The 15,586-nt window shown below is 39.4% G+C and overlaps 4 protein-coding genes across 6 annotated transcripts; 2 read left to right on the top strand and 2 right to left on the bottom strand.

Moving 5' to 3' along the window:
• Positions 1 to 210: 210 nt before the first annotated feature.
• sar1ab (secretion associated, Ras related GTPase 1Ab) lies at positions 211 to 3,195 on the bottom strand. 2 transcript variants are annotated; one of them, XM_049735064.2, is made up of 8 exons: positions 3,054 to 3,195; positions 2,256 to 2,323; positions 2,119 to 2,189; positions 1,846 to 1,965; positions 1,677 to 1,742; positions 1,491 to 1,594; positions 1,281 to 1,412; positions 211 to 1,058 (listed from the first exon to the last, which is right to left on the bottom strand). In XM_049735064.2, the coding sequence occupies exons 1-8, from the start codon at positions 3,123 to 3,125 to the stop codon at positions 942 to 944; spliced, it is 750 nt and encodes a 249-aa protein (XP_049591021.1). In that variant the 5' UTR covers positions 3,126 to 3,195; the 3' UTR covers positions 211 to 941. The 2 variants fall into 2 exon arrangements, with proteins under 2 accessions (XP_049591021.1, XP_049591022.1); XM_049735065.2 differs by having other exon boundaries at positions 2,272 to 2,323; positions 3,054 to 3,142.
• A 651-nt stretch (positions 3,196 to 3,846) lies between these two features.
• ppa1b (inorganic pyrophosphatase 1b) lies at positions 3,847 to 7,293 on the bottom strand. The gene is made up of 11 exons (XM_049735066.2): positions 7,124 to 7,293; positions 6,495 to 6,559; positions 5,768 to 5,821; positions 5,383 to 5,502; positions 5,228 to 5,314; positions 5,031 to 5,157; positions 4,832 to 4,959; positions 4,585 to 4,670; positions 4,412 to 4,487; positions 4,292 to 4,331; positions 3,847 to 4,205 (listed from the first exon to the last, which is right to left on the bottom strand). Exons 1-11 carry the CDS (start codon positions 7,182 to 7,184, stop codon positions 4,174 to 4,176), a joined length of 876 nt encoding a protein of 291 aa, XP_049591023.2. The 5' UTR covers positions 7,185 to 7,293; the 3' UTR covers positions 3,847 to 4,173.
• A 351-nt stretch (positions 7,294 to 7,644) lies between these two features.
• On the top strand, positions 7,645 to 10,902 carry eif4ebp2 (eukaryotic translation initiation factor 4E binding protein 2). The gene is made up of 3 exons (XM_049735068.1): positions 7,645 to 7,970; positions 8,826 to 9,005; positions 9,271 to 10,902. The coding sequence occupies exons 1-3, from the start codon at positions 7,838 to 7,840 to the stop codon at positions 9,300 to 9,302; spliced, it is 345 nt and encodes a 114-aa protein (XP_049591025.1). The 5' UTR covers positions 7,645 to 7,837; the 3' UTR covers positions 9,303 to 10,902.
• Positions 10,903 to 11,192: 290 nt separating this feature from the next.
• Positions 11,193 to 13,803, top strand: rps24 (ribosomal protein S24). 2 transcript variants are annotated; one of them, XM_068652495.1, is made up of 6 exons: positions 11,193 to 11,285; positions 11,831 to 11,896; positions 11,979 to 12,188; positions 12,322 to 12,435; positions 13,229 to 13,249; positions 13,722 to 13,803. In XM_068652495.1, exons 1-5 carry the CDS (start codon positions 11,283 to 11,285, stop codon positions 13,232 to 13,234), a joined length of 399 nt encoding a protein of 132 aa, XP_068508596.1. In that variant the 5' UTR covers positions 11,193 to 11,282; the 3' UTR covers positions 13,235 to 13,249; positions 13,722 to 13,803. The 2 variants fall into 2 exon arrangements, with proteins under 2 accessions (XP_068508596.1, XP_049591024.1); XM_049735067.2 differs by lacking the exon at positions 13,229 to 13,249.
• Positions 13,804 to 15,586: the final 1,783 nt, after the last annotated feature.

Here is a 15,586-nt window from a genome sequence, read left to right as displayed (position 1 = left end):
AGTGTCGACGAGAATAAAGAAGGCGGGTTTGATTGGCTCGTGTTGACACTTATTGGTTGTTGTGATTGGCTACAATGAGGTCATGCTTATCCAATGACATAAATGCGTATATTTAAAATGATAAATTATATTTATTATGGGAAATATATTTGTAGGACATATAAAATTCAACAATATATAATTTTCAGGTAAAATAATAAGAAAAAAACATTTGCAGAAAGTCTTTATTGTCACCCAGCTCCCATTTTTTGTAACAGCTTAAGAGATAACTTGGCCTCCATGATGTAAATATATAAATAACTATGTACAAATAACATTCAAAAATATATATCTACCATTCCTTCATGCACAATATATTTTTTTGTATCCTGCTTTTAAGAACCACCATGAAAGTACTCTCATGTCACTGCATGTGTTGAGCAGCTACTAATCACAAAGTACTCCAATTTTGTCATAGCAATTATCTATGCCACCTTCTCATAAACTTTAACTATATAACACTGCGTTGAAAGAGAATCTCACAGCAAAAAAAAATAAAAATAATAACACTTTCATTGGTAAACTGTTTTCAAAAATACCCCCCTAAAACTTCAATGGCACCTGTGTGTGTCTTAATACGGTCTTTACCCAAACCGACCCTTGCTGTAAGTCAACACCGGCTGCTAAAAATAAGCTCTGACTTGCTGTTGACACTTACACTTTCTCAATGGCACCCAAAGGTAAAAAAATACACAGCATTAAGATCCTTGGCTGCACTCAATAAGTTATCTTTGAGTTGCTGTGGTATTCATGTTTTTCCAGCAAAGAATATTGCCCACAATTTAAAATGCATTCTCAGCTGGTACTGTCAAAATTCTAAAGGTATATTGATAAAAAAAATTCTCCCATTTCTGGTAGTCTTATGTAAATGAACATTGAAAACTTGATCAATTTACATTAAATCAGTCAATGTATTGTGACAGCCAGCGGAATCCTTCTCCGTATCCTTGTCTCTTCAGAACGCTGCACATAAAAATCTCCATTGGCCTCAAATTAAGCTCCTTCAGTGACACTTTTCCCTAAAAGAGAAACACAAGGCTCTTTTATCAAGGCAGAAAAGATTTCTTTGTCAGTTCCATTTGGGACATGTAAAAATGGCTGACTACATGTTGATGCTAGTCTGCTGCCAGGTTGGCATCGCAAATGCTAATCGGTTCTCAATTACCTGGATAAATAAAGCTCAAGAAAGAAAAAAAATATATAATAATCTTTCCTGAATGTCCATGTCACGTGTTGGTCACCTTTCCGGTTGTGTGTCCATGCAGACCAAACAACCCTCGGAGCGCATCTTCACTGATGGCCTCTGGACGATCAATTTTGTTTCCCAAGATGAGGACGGGCACAGTGGAGATGGTCTCATCTGTCAAAAGCGCCTGAGCACAGAAGAGGAAGAGTCACATTTCAACATATGTTGTGACGTAAAGGCGAAGAAAGGTAAGGTTCAAACTCACATCCAGCTCCACTTTAGCTTCAGCTAGTCGCTCACGATCAGCACAGTCCACCATGTAGACGATGCCATTTATGGCTGGGAGGTAGTTTTTCCAAATGCGTCGTGCTAGGAATAATTTTAAAAAAAAGCAAAATCTTTTTAGTTCAAAATTGCCAGATGACCAAACAGCAGCCCTCTTTTCCTTTACCTTGTGTGTGACCGCCCAGGTCAAATGTGGTAAATGTCATTCCAGCAATGGTGAGCTCCTCAGATGCTGAACACAGACAAAGTGGCATGAGATTATTGAAATACAGTAAGGATAGATAATAAGAAGGAATGGATAGATGGATATACAGATAGGATAGGTAAATAGCTACTTGGGTGCAGCGTGGGCACATGCTGGCCCAGCCTGTCATCTCTGAGCATGTGCAGTAGTGTCGTTTTGCCGGCATTGTCTAATCCGAGAAACACCAGCTTGCCGGATTTCTTGTACAGTCCTGCACAGTCAGAAAACATACTATTCTTGACTTGCATGAAAAATACACTGGAACATCCAGATTTAATAACTTGTAAATAGCACTTAAATGAAATAAGCTAGAAGTTGACAGAACAAATTGTGAGAAACAATGTTAGTGATTTTTCAACAATACCTAACAACTGCAGCACGCCACTGAAGCCTCTGTAGATCCAGTTAAAAATAAAAGACATGGTGCTCGACTGCCTGTAATGCAGATAAGCATAAATTAATCACTGGATGTAAAACAAAGCGAAAAAAAGTATTGCTGACTGTATTGCAAAATCACCAAGTAGGCCGCTTTCTTCTTGAGCCTTAATAATGCTGCTGGTATGTGTAAGCTGTAAGAAAGATAAGAAGATAAAAATAAATCTTTCCTTGTACTGATTGTTATTGTTAAGTCTATTTTTGTCATTTTATGTTCCGTTTTACAGCACCAGAGCCGCAATTGTTGTCAAAATTATCTATGGATAAAGTTGTGTTGAGTTAATAATCACAGATTCCCCAAAACTAAAATGAAGTGAGTTTTTCTTTCGCTGACTTCCCAGACATACACATGCTGATCATCCCTGGACTATTTTTGTTATGACAAGTTGTAGCAAGGATACTTGATCTCCACAAGGGTGACACAGCTGTCAGTCACCCTGTTTGCAACTCTCTGGGCTTCATGTACTGCATATGAGGGTCTCATTTGAGGAAAATATAACTAAATGAAACAATTTTGTTTCAAATTCCACAACGTTAAAGGCCTCCCACAGAAAGGTTACAGTAAATTCGTCATTATTTTCCGATTTAAGAGCTTTCCTATAGAATTTTTGATAGATTATGTTTTAGTTAATGACGTCGAGATAAACAAAAGCAGTTTTCAACTCTTATTTAGTGAAAGCAGCCGACTTTAGGTCATCGTACGAGAACAGATGTAACAAACGTTTAGCTGCCCCAAAGTAAACAATAACAATCTTTTAAGTAAACAAGCGAGTTGAAAAGTCTCGAAAGAAAAAACAAATTTCAAGACGGGTCGTCACATTGGTGGGAACTGACGCTACCGAGTGCAAGTTGATGAATAATTACCTTGTTCCGACCGATTTCTGATGCCACTGTCCGCTGTCCTGTCAGATGTAAAGCACTACGCAAGTTTGACATTTAACCGGAAGTACGTCATCACGCTAGCCTGTTTGCCGCTAGCTCACCATGTTGACCGCCTCGATTAAAAATAGATCAAATAAAATAGAATACGGAGTGTATTCTCTAAATATGATTTATTTTCAGCTATAGAAGTTCATTATAGTATTAATATATTTTCTATTTTTTAGTTCGTCTCATATAATACGGTATGTAATATGTAAAAATTTTGATGAAATCCACGATAGTCATACAATACAACATAACATAGAAAAAATACATAACATTCAAATTTTAAATGCAGCACTACCCAAAACTAATTTGTAGTGTCATAATGCCAGAATATTATGACGCAAACATTTTATTTCTTTCGTTTGATTTTAATTTACTTGAGTGATGTATTAAAAGCAAAGACTACGTGTGAGAAAATGTTGCTTTGTATTACAGCACCAGTTAGAGCACGTATAAATATTTTGCCCTGCAATCAGTTGTTCTTGTAATTTTCAATCTTTAGCATCACACCAAGTGCGTTTAATACATCTGCATTTTTTCTTACCTTATTTGGTCACGCGAGAATTGCAAAATATTACAAGTAAAAGTAAAAATAAATTTAAAAAAAAATACAGTATGTATATGCAGTGACATGCATTTTTTGTTGTGAACACGAGGTGGCACCATTACACCGCCACCACATTCAAATGTGCGCGTTAAAAAAAAAAAAATCACACTTCCCACACCATAATTTACATAGGGGTATCTTTATTCAAGCAATTCAGTGTATCCTACATGGCACACACTAATAGGCATCATACCTGTGTCAGTTTTAAACATACAACTCGCGTGAAGGTAAAGCCTTTGATAAATAAGGGAACAAATAAATGCTATTTTTAATTACTTCAATGGCAGCTATTACTATAACCTCTAGACACTAACCTTTCCATAAGGAAGACAGACACCTTACAAAACCTGCAATGTCTCATTCCGCTGTTAGAACAGTTTCTATCATCTTTAAATAAACCTATGACAGATGAAACGTCTAATTTGTTCTCCCACGCAGTCAGTGTGAAGGTTACATCCTGTCGTAGTAAAACCATTTATCGACTGTCAATAGAACAAACCGCAGATTAAAACAACGCAGTCAGTCAGGAAAATCAATCATCTACACCACGACATTATCAATAAAATACCTGATGATGGGATTGGCTCCTCCTTTTCACAAGGGCATGCCTGAAAATATAGAATACAATAATTTAATGACGATATGGACACAATACTGCAATTTTATTCACTGTAGATATTTTACTTACATCACCGACAGCAGCTTTAGCTTCATTCACCGAGCAACAGAAAGAGCTGTCACTGGATGAGATGCAAGTGTTTTTGCTGTAGTTTGCAAGGGAGAAAAAAAATTATATACATATATAAAAAATAAACATAAGCAGGTGATAAGTTTCTCAACATTATGCAACAACTTCTCTACCAGTTCAGTTCACCACCGTCTGACTGTTGGCAAATGAGAGCTTTCCAGAAGTTGTGAGTACTCTTGATGACTTCAATGGCAAAGTCCTGAAAACACAACACACTTCATCGTTTAGTCACTAATGCTTTTGACTAGAACCCCAAAAATATAATAATATTTTGATTGTAGGTGACATTTTAAAAAGATTACAAAAGTACAAATAAGCAAAGTATTAACTCATTGAAATCCAAGGAAAACAAAATAAGACCTTGTCCTTGAACTCCTCATTGAAAGCAAATGTGTTCTCTGGCTTGCCGTCGGGTACTTTGTATCGCTTGAACCAGTCCACCGTTGACTGCAGATAGCCGGGCTTCAACCTCTGAACATCACTGATGTCTGAAGTCGGGGCCAGACAAGGTCAAAATGCAGGAAAAAGAGGAGAAAAGTTGATAAGGGGTCGTGCTTACCGTTGAGCTCGCTGGCCTCGGGGTCGTCAACGTTGATTGCGATCACTTTCCAATCGGTCTCGCCCTCGTCGATCATAGCCAGCACCCCGAGCACCTTCACTTTAATCACCTCGCCACGGGAGCACACCTGACGAGCATGTGTAAAAACTGATTCAACCGCTCGACAGTAGCTAGATTTAACCTGAGACTGTATTTACCCTGGAGCCGATTTCACAGACGTCAATGGGGTCGTTGTCCCCGTGGCAGCCAGTGTCTGTGTCTTTGTGCTTTGGATCTTCCCACGTCTAAAACAGCACGAGAAAAATCAGCACAATGTTTTGAAAAATGACGAGCATAGCGAAAAGGTGCTAACCTGAGGAATGGCTCCATAGTTCCATATGTAGCCTTTATGGGGGAAAACATTAGCCACGTAGCGCAGCTTGCCCTTCTTCACATCCTGTTTTATTGGGTTCAAGAGGTCCTTTGTGGCGATCTACAAAAACAATCGGACAGTTATCAATGCTCTATTGCTTCATTATCAAACTATACGAGCTTCAATGATGCTAACAACAAAGGGAGACTGGCACAGTCAGGAACTTTATAAGAAATTTCCAAAAATGTTCAATGGGGAATTTAGCTAAGAAACTTAAGAAATATTTTACAAACTAGCCAGATAGATCTGTTGATTTATTGACTGTTTTCTTACAAGTTAATCCGAATGAATTACAACACAAATCCACAATAGTGACATTACTTACCTCCATTTTTGCATTTGTCCATCTTGGGACTTCCACCACCATGTGAAAGATGTTCTTAAGAGAAAGAAATCCAAAGAGTGGGTTATTTTTCGTCTTGGTTGCTCTTTATATCAAATATAACCGACTGTAATGACTTTTATACAGACTTTTACAGCCACAAGAGATGATATCAAGCCTCGCTAGACTATGACCTCACTCCTTCTGGAAAACATTACCTAATGCAATGTGTGGCCACCTCTGCATGAAAGCATTTTAAACTTAAACAATTTGACTTCAAAAAGGGATATGATATATATAAAAAAAAAAAATCACCCTGTAATTCCTGGTATACAAATGTTTGGGTGCTGTCAAGTGTGAAATTTACCCACCGGGTAAATCTTTAGATTTCTGTTGTCAAATGCACAGATTAACGAAGTACTGCCTCTGTGTACACTCCACCTGCTTTTTTTAGACTCCTGGCTTAACAGAGTCACCACCTAGCACCATTCCAAGTTGCCATGGTAACATAAGCCATACTTGACAATGACCCGGCAATGTTTAGGACAGGTCTGCTGCCTCTTCACCCGAATTTCAGCAAGACATAAAAATGTGTGGTGAAAGTGTTTTGTTTTTATTTATTTACAAATGCTGATGACAGACATGTAATTAAGACATTAGTATGTCTTAATGTCATGAATGCATAATCACTCCATTGGAATGTTAATTCATAAAACAAGTGTTACTGTACCTGTCCCTCATTAGCATATATTGGTATGTCATGGAACGGTGAGATGTATTTCCCTTCGGAATTCTCTGCAAAACAATGGAAGCAGGAAAACATGTATTAAACACAGGAAATTGTGTTTAACAATAGCTGTTCTATTACAACACTATGCCGTTGAGTCAGTCACACACACACACAAAATAGTCAGTGGAGTTGGACTTGACTAGCCAATGCATTCTGTCAGAGTCTTGTAATCAATGGGTGTTGCCCGACCAGGAACGCTTTATGCTTCCCAACTTGATGACGTTGCGTGTGGAGCCACCCTGGACGAGTTCCCCGTAGAATTGCTACATATACAGTCCCGAAATGTGGAGCCTTCCATTTCAGTTGTCGATAACTTGATAAACCAGTTTAAGGCAACATGCTATGGAAACCCTGTAATCCTAACACAATGACAATATCGTACAGGGGGGAAAAAAAAAGGCGTACAGAAAATGAAACTTACGGCGATATTCAAAATGAAACTTGGGGCGATATTCAAAATGAAACTTACGGCGACATTCAGTGAATACGTGACACGTGTGAGGCAACTATTACAGAGAACGACACTTCTTTCTCCCCACATTAGGAAAATCTATGTACGTTGTACTCACTGAAAAACAAGCGGTAGCTCAAGGAGTTAGGGCTGCCCCTCTCTTCCACAGTGAAGCTCATGATGAAGTGGAGATTTATCTCATTCGGATGAGGGATGGTGACTAAAAGAGGATTGTCGAGGAGGTGGACTGGACGCAAGGGCAGGCGGAAAGGCAATGCGCATGCGCACAGTCGCACACCACCCATGAGACGTTCAGGGACTGTCGGAGAGTGGCGTGATAGTCCAAAGTACTCCTCATTTTGTATACTTATTTAGGTGTAGCTACAGATACAAGAAAAATACTCGTAACTTACAAGTAATGATTCCAGTCCTTTAGTAAAAAGAAAACTGCACATCTTCGGCTCAAGTATAACTCGTTTTGACATTTAACAGCAATGATTAAATAAAATAAATAATACATTTTTAGTATACACATTCACACAGTACTATCACCATAGGTATAGTAAAATATCAAATACATTAAACATAACAAAACAACCAAAAACACCGTGGCCACACCTCTTGGTGTCACGTCCGCCCACTGGTCGTCCTGCTTCCTGCCTTGCTGAGGAAGAGGAAAGCGCTGACGGCTGGGAGGACGCGAGGAGCGACAAGAAAGCCCTTGGAAAGACGCAAGAAAGCGGGGAACGGCCCTGGTTTGCACCGTCTGTCGGGAGATAAGCACCCCGAGTTTCCATAGCGGCCGAATTTGTCACCGAAGCGGCGCCGAAAAATGTCGAACAGTCGTCAGCTTAGCGAGAGCAGGGCCATCCCGACCAGGACGGTGTTGATCAACGATACAACGCAACTACCTCATGACTATTGTACCACCCCTGGAGGCACTTTATTCTCTACCACTCCCGGAGGTAAGATGGCTCTTCTCTTCCATTTTTTTTTAAATAAGAAAATAGAAGGCGGTGCCCAACGTCACACCATCGCCGCTTCTGCTATTATCGGCTTTCGCTGCCTTGTCATACCATCCAAAACAAAAACAATGTTAGTCCCGCCCCCTCCCTCGTTGGTGTTCTCTGATTGGCCACTACTCTGCAGCAGGTATCCACAGAACGTTTATTTTTTTTTAATCAAGTCCTCCTCGGAAATTTCCAGCCATATCTTTTCATTAAATTATGGCCACAAACAGTAAGTTAGTAACACACCAGCACAACTTTGTGAAGAACGTCGTGTTTGGTTTTAACTGTTCCACGTAGAGAGTACAGATAAAATTGTTTCGTGCTGTACAAGGTCAGTTTGTCCACAGTGAAAATCGTCTTGATAGCTTAGAAAACGATAAACCTTCTGGTGTTATTATAGTTCCAAGTTAGCAAGTTGATTATTTAAAAAAAAATAGGAACTGTTTGAGTATAATTAAGTGATTTTATTGTTAGCACGTTAGAAGTGCTTCTTTTGAGTGAACACCAACTTAAAGTGGTCTCTTAGAGCACTGACCTAAATACTTCATATTATTTAACAGGAGATTAGAAATGCTTTTAAAATGAAGACTGCTCTTTTAATACGGTTACCAACTCACAAAGGGGAGTTTGTGTGCTTCCTAAGGGATGTAACAATCTTGGTTTGTGGCTGCAGTTCCGGTCACACACAGGAAAGTCAGAACTGAGATTCAAACTCTGAAAGTTATAACTGTTAAGAAGAGATGCTAAGCACAGCCAAAAATGATAATGATGATGTCAAATGTAAAATCCATCCTTTGTGCCCTGATGCAGGAACGCGAATCATCTACGACCGCAAGTTCTTGCTGGACATGCGTAACTCGCCCATCGCCCAGACACCACCCGCTCACCTGCCTGTCATCCCCGGCGTGACCAGCCAAAACACGCTCCGTGAGAACCGGAAGAATGAAGCCAACAACCACGTTAACAACCACGACGGAAAGCCTACGAATGGTAACTTCGACAAAAATGCATCCCTTTTCCCATCAGGAAAAAAAAAAAGCTTATAGTCATGCACGGTTGCTAACCAAAACAGCACCACCTACCGAACTTGTCCTCCAGTATGTCAATTCATGCCATTTAGCTGTATTTTACCATAAGTAATTGTTATTTTATTTTAGAGCCCAGTTGCAGTACATTGTAATATATTTTTGAAATTTTTTTGTAATGAATTCTCCAGTCGCGTGTCTTTAATACCACGCTTTCATTTGTGTTCAAGGTGACGACGCCCAGTTTGAAATGGACATCTGACAGACTGGCGCCAGCACATGCACAAAACAACCCAAACAAGTAATTGACCTGGCATGCTCTGTCATGCTAGTGGCTTGGCTTAGAGAAACAAATGTGAGCCCTCATGGCAGCCATTTTCTTTTGCTCTCCACCTCGCTGCTGCTGCTGCTGATGATGTCGTGTGTGTGTATGTGTAAAAATCACCGGGATACGGCCCATATTGTCTGGTACGGGGGTCTACAAACTGGGTTTATTTGAATAGATTTCCATAGCTGCTGTAAAATTCAACCACACAACAAAGGGAGCTGGCGTGATGATTATTCACACACGTGCACACACACACACACACAGTGATCCCATGAATGAAGCGCATCAGTTCTGACCAACATTCTGACGTATCTCATCTGTGTAGATGATCATCGAAATTTGGAAATTGTAATCAATTGTACTCTCCAGCAAGTACAAATGAAAATACTGTATTTTACACCTCCCCCCCCCTCCGGCTAAATAGTACAGAACAGGCCGTTTTGGTTGACAAGAGCTTTATTTTGAACAATACGCAAAAAGGAGTGGGAAATTCTGAAATGGGAGCTTCAGCTGTGAAATTTTGGAAATATTCAAAGTGGGACACACAAAAAATCTAAAGACAATTAATGGGAATCAACAGGAAATTGGGATTAACATTTAGTTTTATTAGGGGAAGACGGGCATAAAAATTTAATTGTAATATATGTTTTTCAATCTAATTCTGTCATTGAACAACCAAAAATATGAATATTGCATAAACTAAACGAATACGCGTGCTATCCCTATAGATTCTCATGTATTACTGTTACAGTGTCCTTATTTGAAAATTCCGATTATTTTGCAACCATGATGCAAGAAGGGAGGTGATACTTGATTTGAATATTCTGACCCAATGTGGGAATTATTTGACTCCAACGTTAATTTTTGGGATCCAGAAATGTTTTATGCATTATATTTTAATTAGTATGAAATACAGTTTTCTGTTTTAAGGAGTCTCGTTTGACTGGAAGTGGAACCAACCGTCATATTTGTCAAAAGTGTTTCTGAGTTTGATGGTGCCATTCCATAATCTGCAAAAGTCTCCCCCAGTGTCCTTAATCCATACTACTGTAATGACTTAATTTTTTTGTCATTTAAGTGTGCATACGCCTTACTTCAATGCATTGCAGTACATCAGTCTAAATGAAGTTCGAGTCATCACTTTGTACTACTGCAAAAGAGAGGTTTATTTTTTCACTGCAAACATTGGACATTGTACTCAGAAACTGAAGAAAAAATACTCTTTTTGCTTTCGTTTGTAGATGTGGAGTTGAAAAGAGTGACGGCAAACATTGCATCACTGTTATTTTCTTCAATATATGATACAAATACCCATTTTCCATACTAAATTGATTTATCGTTTTCTCTAACAAAATTGTTGAGTGCAAATTTCATTCAAATCAGTTTTTTGGGACAGTTAAGACAAGAAAATGTATCATTCAAAACAACAAAAAGTTTGAAAAAAGCTTTGATGTTTCTTTTTTTTTCCATAAAAGTCCAAATGCCAGTGAACGCTCTTGCTACAAGATCAATAAAAGTCCCACAACAAGGAAAATGAGAGTGTGCTCTTTTTTTTAATTCCATTTTCTTAGTGGTAATGTTTAGGAAGGTATCGCACAAGGCTGCTGGTTGTCAGCAGTGTGGCAGTATTCACTTGTATATAACTTTTAAATGCAATACATTTGCATGTTTTTGTTTTAAAACATATTTAGGCACGTGTTTAATTTAACTTGTGTACAATTTATTTGAATTTAGTCAGAGTACCCTGAGAAAACACAAGTATGGATACATGCATGTTTTCGACAGCAAACGACCTGAATTTATTTTCTATCAGGCATATCCAGTAGGTACTCAGCCATATACGAACAGGCAATAATTCGGTCGCCCGCTGGTCCTTCCTCCTTTTCTACGTCCCTGAGCGAGGCCGCCGTCAAAATGGTGAGTCTTGAGGGCTAAAGTTGAACAAAAATCCACTCATCATCAAGCCAATCAACTGATTATCACTTGATTTGTCACAGCCAATTGATAGTTTACGTCCCAGTCTGTTAACATTCACCGATATTGAGATTTTTTTGTTCGTTTTAGTATAGTTTAAACGGCACTTTTCAAATGCTAAGATACATGTTATCACCCAATAAGGGACACCGCGATATTTGCGAAGGCTTTGCGATTTCGTTTAGTTTTATTCACTCTTATTGTAACTGTCATGGCCAACTGTGATTGTATAATCACCCTGAGACTATCGTTTTCCACATTTATTGACTAATCTACATTTCTTGGAGGCTAGCGTTAGCAACCTCACGAGATCAACTGTGTATTTAGGCCCTCATGTGTATGAGATATAAAATGTTAGCTGGTTGCTACTAATATTCTGAACGTGTGGCTGACAAGCCCAACTGAAATTAAGATTTCCAAATTGACATATCTGTAAAGAGAGCATGAAACCAGCCATACCCGCTCCAATGTTGTCTTCCTCTGTTTAGAACGAGACAGTTACAGTCAGGACTCGCAAGTTCATGACGAACCGGCTGCTTCAGAGGAAGCAAATGGTAAGTTTGGATAACATGCTTAAATCACTCACGGTGTCATACCTGCTTCATATGTATTCATTGTCAATCCCTGCCTTTCCAGGTCGTTGATGTTCTGCATCCCGGCAAGGCCACAGTCCCCAAGACTGAAATCCGGGAGAAGCTCGCCAAGATGTACAAGACGACCCCTGACGTCGTGTTCGTCTTTGGCTTCAAGACTCAGTTTGGCGGTGGCAAGACAACAGGCTTCGCCATGGTCTACGACTCCTTAGATTACGCCAAGAAAAACGAGCCCAAACACAGACTGGCCAGGGTAAGTTTGATTGAAGGATGTTGTGTCCTTCAGTCCAGCCAGGCTCATTTTTGCCACATGCAAAATCACGAAACTATATCCCTCAAATGGTTTTGCTCCTGTGTGAAATTAACTTCAAATATCTCTTCCTCAGCACGGTCTTTATGAGAAAAAGAAGACATCCAGGAAGCAGCGCAAAGAACGCAAGAACAGAATGAAGAAAGTACGAGGCACCAAGAAATCCACCGTGGGCGCTGCCAGCAAAAAGGTACGTTTGTTGGAGGCAATACTGATTTTTGTGCTGAAAAGAATGAAATGCATGGAGCCGTTACTTCTTCTGTTAACTTCATCTTGTCATTCTCCCAACCCTGTCAAATGTTCTTCGGGAACCATAGAAGGTAAATCAATGTTCAAGAGTAGGCTAACTCCAGTGTGCTCATAATCCTCCAGTGATGGATAATAGCTAACCTCTCCTTTCCGCATCACCAGCCCACCTAAAAAAAAAAAACGTCCGCGTGTACGTTTTTTTTTATGTAGTTTTCCTCAAAAAGAAAATAACATCACAAATATTTTCACCAACCTAAAGCTTCATAAAGCAACTGCCAAATGCTTATGATGCATTCAGTTTGACACAAAGGTGTAACGCAAAACTTCTAGCTTCTTTTCCGGAGGTCCTGCAAAATTGCAAGCTTAGTTGTTGAGGCTGCGTTGGGTCTGTGTCTTTTTTAAGAGAACCCAACACTTTCATTTGACATAAATTAGATGCATGAAGACATCTGTGTCTGCCGTGATGTGTAAAAAAAAACAAGGTTAAACATGTTTTTGAAACTCATTTGTCAAAGTAACTCAGATTCTAGCTCAACTTAATTGGTCTGTTTTTTTAAGTCTAATGATATAACGTCTAACTGGTTTCGTGTTCAATGGTATTCCGCACTCTTTGTCAATACGAGGAGCTTACTTTTAAAACCAACAAACACTTTCTGCCTCATCTTTCAATGTGTTAACGTGATCCTGTTCCATCTTTTGTGCCCCACTTTGCCTCCCATGGAATACTCGTGCAGAAATGAGGTGTCAGTGTACAGGTATCATGTGCGAGCATGGGGTGGCCGCTGTGTTGCACATCCAAAAGCGCATGCCATGCTCACTTCCCCCAGTAGATTTTACCCACTTGGTGTTTCCCCTCACTGGTGTTGGTTCAAATCCCACGTCAAATGTTCTCTCGCTGCCTCGGGAGCCCTGTGTTGCTCTTTGGGAGCGAACCCACTCTAGCCTACTTGTTAGTAGACACTTGCCCACTATCCTTTAGAGGCCTAGTTACTGAGCGTCTTCACTTTTTGCGAGTGTGGAGTGTTTAGACTCGAAGCCTACTTGTTTATTTCTTACCACAATGAAACACTTGTTACAGGCGTAACAATGTTTTTATTTTTAAGAGTCGTACTGTGTAAGTCTTAGTTTGGATTTTAACTCAATTTTATATATAACCTTTGTGCATCCATGTCGAATGGAGAGTAATTTTATTTTGTCTCCCCACCCCTCTTCTCTTTCTTTCCCCAGTGAGCCCAGACAGCCAGGGAGGGTTCTCGTGCTCAAGATGTTCTTGTATATTGTTCTCAAATAAAAGTTGGAGAAAAGACAATTTATCTTGGAATGGATTCTTCTACTTGAGATATTGCTCCTGAGGTGCTAAAGATGGTTTCCAACATGTTCAAACTGTACGGTGGGTCTTGCCTCTATCTGTAATACCGTAAATGACCACACGGTGGCTCCCCACCATTCACAAGTACAGTACAATGTAAGGTTTTTCTAATTACCAGTTTATGCAGTTTAAACCCCAGATGAATACTTTGCATAAATACACCAGCAGGCTCACCCTTTTACGCGCACACTTTACCTTTCCTCAATTCTAAACACCATTTAGAACAGTAGACTGCCGCATCTGCACCGTGACCTTCTTAGTGAATTAGCATAGAAATACACCCCGAGAGAATGTTAAAATTAAGCCATGAAAATGCCAAGGAATGGCTCTCTCCTGTGGGTCGGCAACGTCGCCCACCCGCTGCTTTATGACATCTTATTCAGGGGCATTTGTCAAAGCCGTTGAAAATTTGCTCTTTGTCAAGGATGCTATAAAGAAATATTGTGTGCATACGGGGGAAATAATTACCCTCTGCTGAATTTGTCAATTTACAAAGGAATTGTAATTGGATTTGATAATGGAAGAACAAAATATCTCTTCTGTACTTGATAAAAAAATCCATTACCATAAAACGGATTGTCAACCGGTGGTCCGCGGCCCTCTAGTGGTTAATGACAGTATTGCAGTTGGTCTGCGAAATTGAAAATGGAAAATAATTGAAAATAAAATGGATTTAATATTTAGACTTGATTTATTTTCCAGGTAATTTTGTGAATCATTTAGCTATCCAAATTATGTTAAATGTAGCTGAGATTTACAAAATAGCCATACAGATGGAAATAAATAGCTTGTGGAGATCTATCCTCCTATGGTGCAAAATAACATGCCACCAAAGCTGTGGTCCGCAAGTTGCTTCTTGGTTATAATGGTGGTCCCTTGGACAAAACCAACTGAAACCCTCTGCCATAAAATATTGGAAAATATATTTTCTTCATTCACCACGAGAGGGAGCCCGCGTACAGTTAGTATAACTCATACCACAGTGTGAATCATATACACTACTTTTCCCAAATAAAATCCGCATTTACTTTAAACTCTGCATATAACAAATCTTCCCCTTGTATACTCTCGAGCACAACAACAGTTCCGCCTTTCTAAATGCAATTTAAAAGTATTCCTGAGTTTATCTGTTTTGCACAGCCACACTGGCTCCAGCCAAATTGTGGCAACCAGAATTCTGCCCAGGTTGGACATAAAACAACCATAAAACAGACTGTTAATTTCTTTGTAAATGAGCAAACTCATATCAGAGAGGGACCACAGTCTTAAATAGAGATCATGTTCAATAACACTTTTTTTGTCAGACTGATAATCAGTACCAATTGTCCTACCCAAATCCTATTGATTGAAATCCTACCCTCCTATTTGACCCACCTCTCCTAAAATCCTAAATGTAGGCCACATGTTCTGTTTTGGAATCCTGCATGTGCTGGAGAATGAGGAAATGCGCTTCATTGGAGGTACTTCTATGCCTCCCCCTCTTTTCCCCCAGTGGTCCTGAGTATCTCCAGTGTAAATATACAGTACACCCGCTACTCCCTGTGGGCTTGTCTTCAATCGATGCCAGATGACTGAGATTAATCATAGACTGTTTATCAAAGATAATTTTGCAGGCCGGCACTACATAAGGAAGGGTTACACTATCAACACCCCCCATTGATTATGAAGCAAAGAGTAGATATATTAAAGATAAAAAAAAAAAAACACCATTTACTTTCCATTT

The sequence above is a fragment of the Syngnathus scovelli genome, chromosome 12 (genome assembly GCF_024217435.2).
Source record: "Syngnathus scovelli strain Florida chromosome 12, RoL_Ssco_1.2, whole genome shotgun sequence".
Taxonomy (NCBI): domain Eukaryota; kingdom Metazoa; phylum Chordata; class Actinopteri; order Syngnathiformes; family Syngnathidae; genus Syngnathus; species Syngnathus scovelli.
The sequence above is the reverse complement of the archived record's forward strand: the minus strand, read 5'-3'. Positions and strand labels throughout refer to the sequence as shown.

What these genes read in the sequence shown, in the direction of transcription:
- sar1ab (XM_049735064.2), bottom strand. Translation starts at nt 3,125, where the DNA reads ATGTCAAACTTGCGTAGTGCTTTACATCTGACAGGACAGCGGACAGTG. An exon ending in CTTGGTGATTTTGCAATACA is followed by an intron (nt 2,190 to 2,255) that starts GTCAGCAATACT and finishes TCTGCATTACAG; the next exon opens with GCAGTCGAGCACCATGTCTT. An exon ending in AAGCTAAAGTGGAGCTGGAT is followed by an intron (nt 1,413 to 1,490) that starts GTGAGTTTGAAC and finishes TTCTGTGCTCAG; the next exon opens with GCGCTTTTGACAGATGAGAC.
- ppa1b (XM_049735066.2), bottom strand. Translation starts at nt 7,184, where the DNA reads ATGAGCTTCACTGTGGAAGAGAGGGGCAGCCCTAACTCCTTGAGCTAC. An exon ending in ATGAGGAGTTCAAGGACAAG is followed by an intron (nt 4,671 to 4,831) that starts GTCTTATTTTGT and finishes TTGTGTTTTCAG; the next exon opens with GACTTTGCCATTGAAGTCAT. An exon ending in CTAAAGCTGCTGTCGGTGAT is followed by an intron (nt 4,332 to 4,411) that starts GTAAGTAAAATA and finishes CTATATTTTCAG; the next exon opens with GCATGCCCTTGTGAAAAGGA.
- eif4ebp2 (XM_049735068.1), top strand. Translation starts at nt 7,838, where the DNA reads ATGTCGAACAGTCGTCAGCTTAGCGAGAGCAGGGCCATCCCGACCAGG. An exon ending in ATTCTCTACCACTCCCGGAG is followed by an intron (nt 7,971 to 8,825) that starts GTAAGATGGCTC and finishes GCCCTGATGCAG; the next exon opens with GAACGCGAATCATCTACGAC. An exon ending in CGACGGAAAGCCTACGAATG is followed by an intron (nt 9,006 to 9,270) that starts GTAACTTCGACA and finishes TTTGTGTTCAAG; the next exon opens with GTGACGACGCCCAGTTTGAA.
- rps24 (XM_068652495.1), top strand. An exon ending in TGCTTCAGAGGAAGCAAATG is followed by an intron (nt 11,897 to 11,978) that starts GTAAGTTTGGAT and finishes CTGCCTTTCCAG; the next exon opens with GTCGTTGATGTTCTGCATCC. An exon ending in CCAAACACAGACTGGCCAGG is followed by an intron (nt 12,189 to 12,321) that starts GTAAGTTTGATT and finishes TCTCTTCCTCAG; the next exon opens with CACGGTCTTTATGAGAAAAA.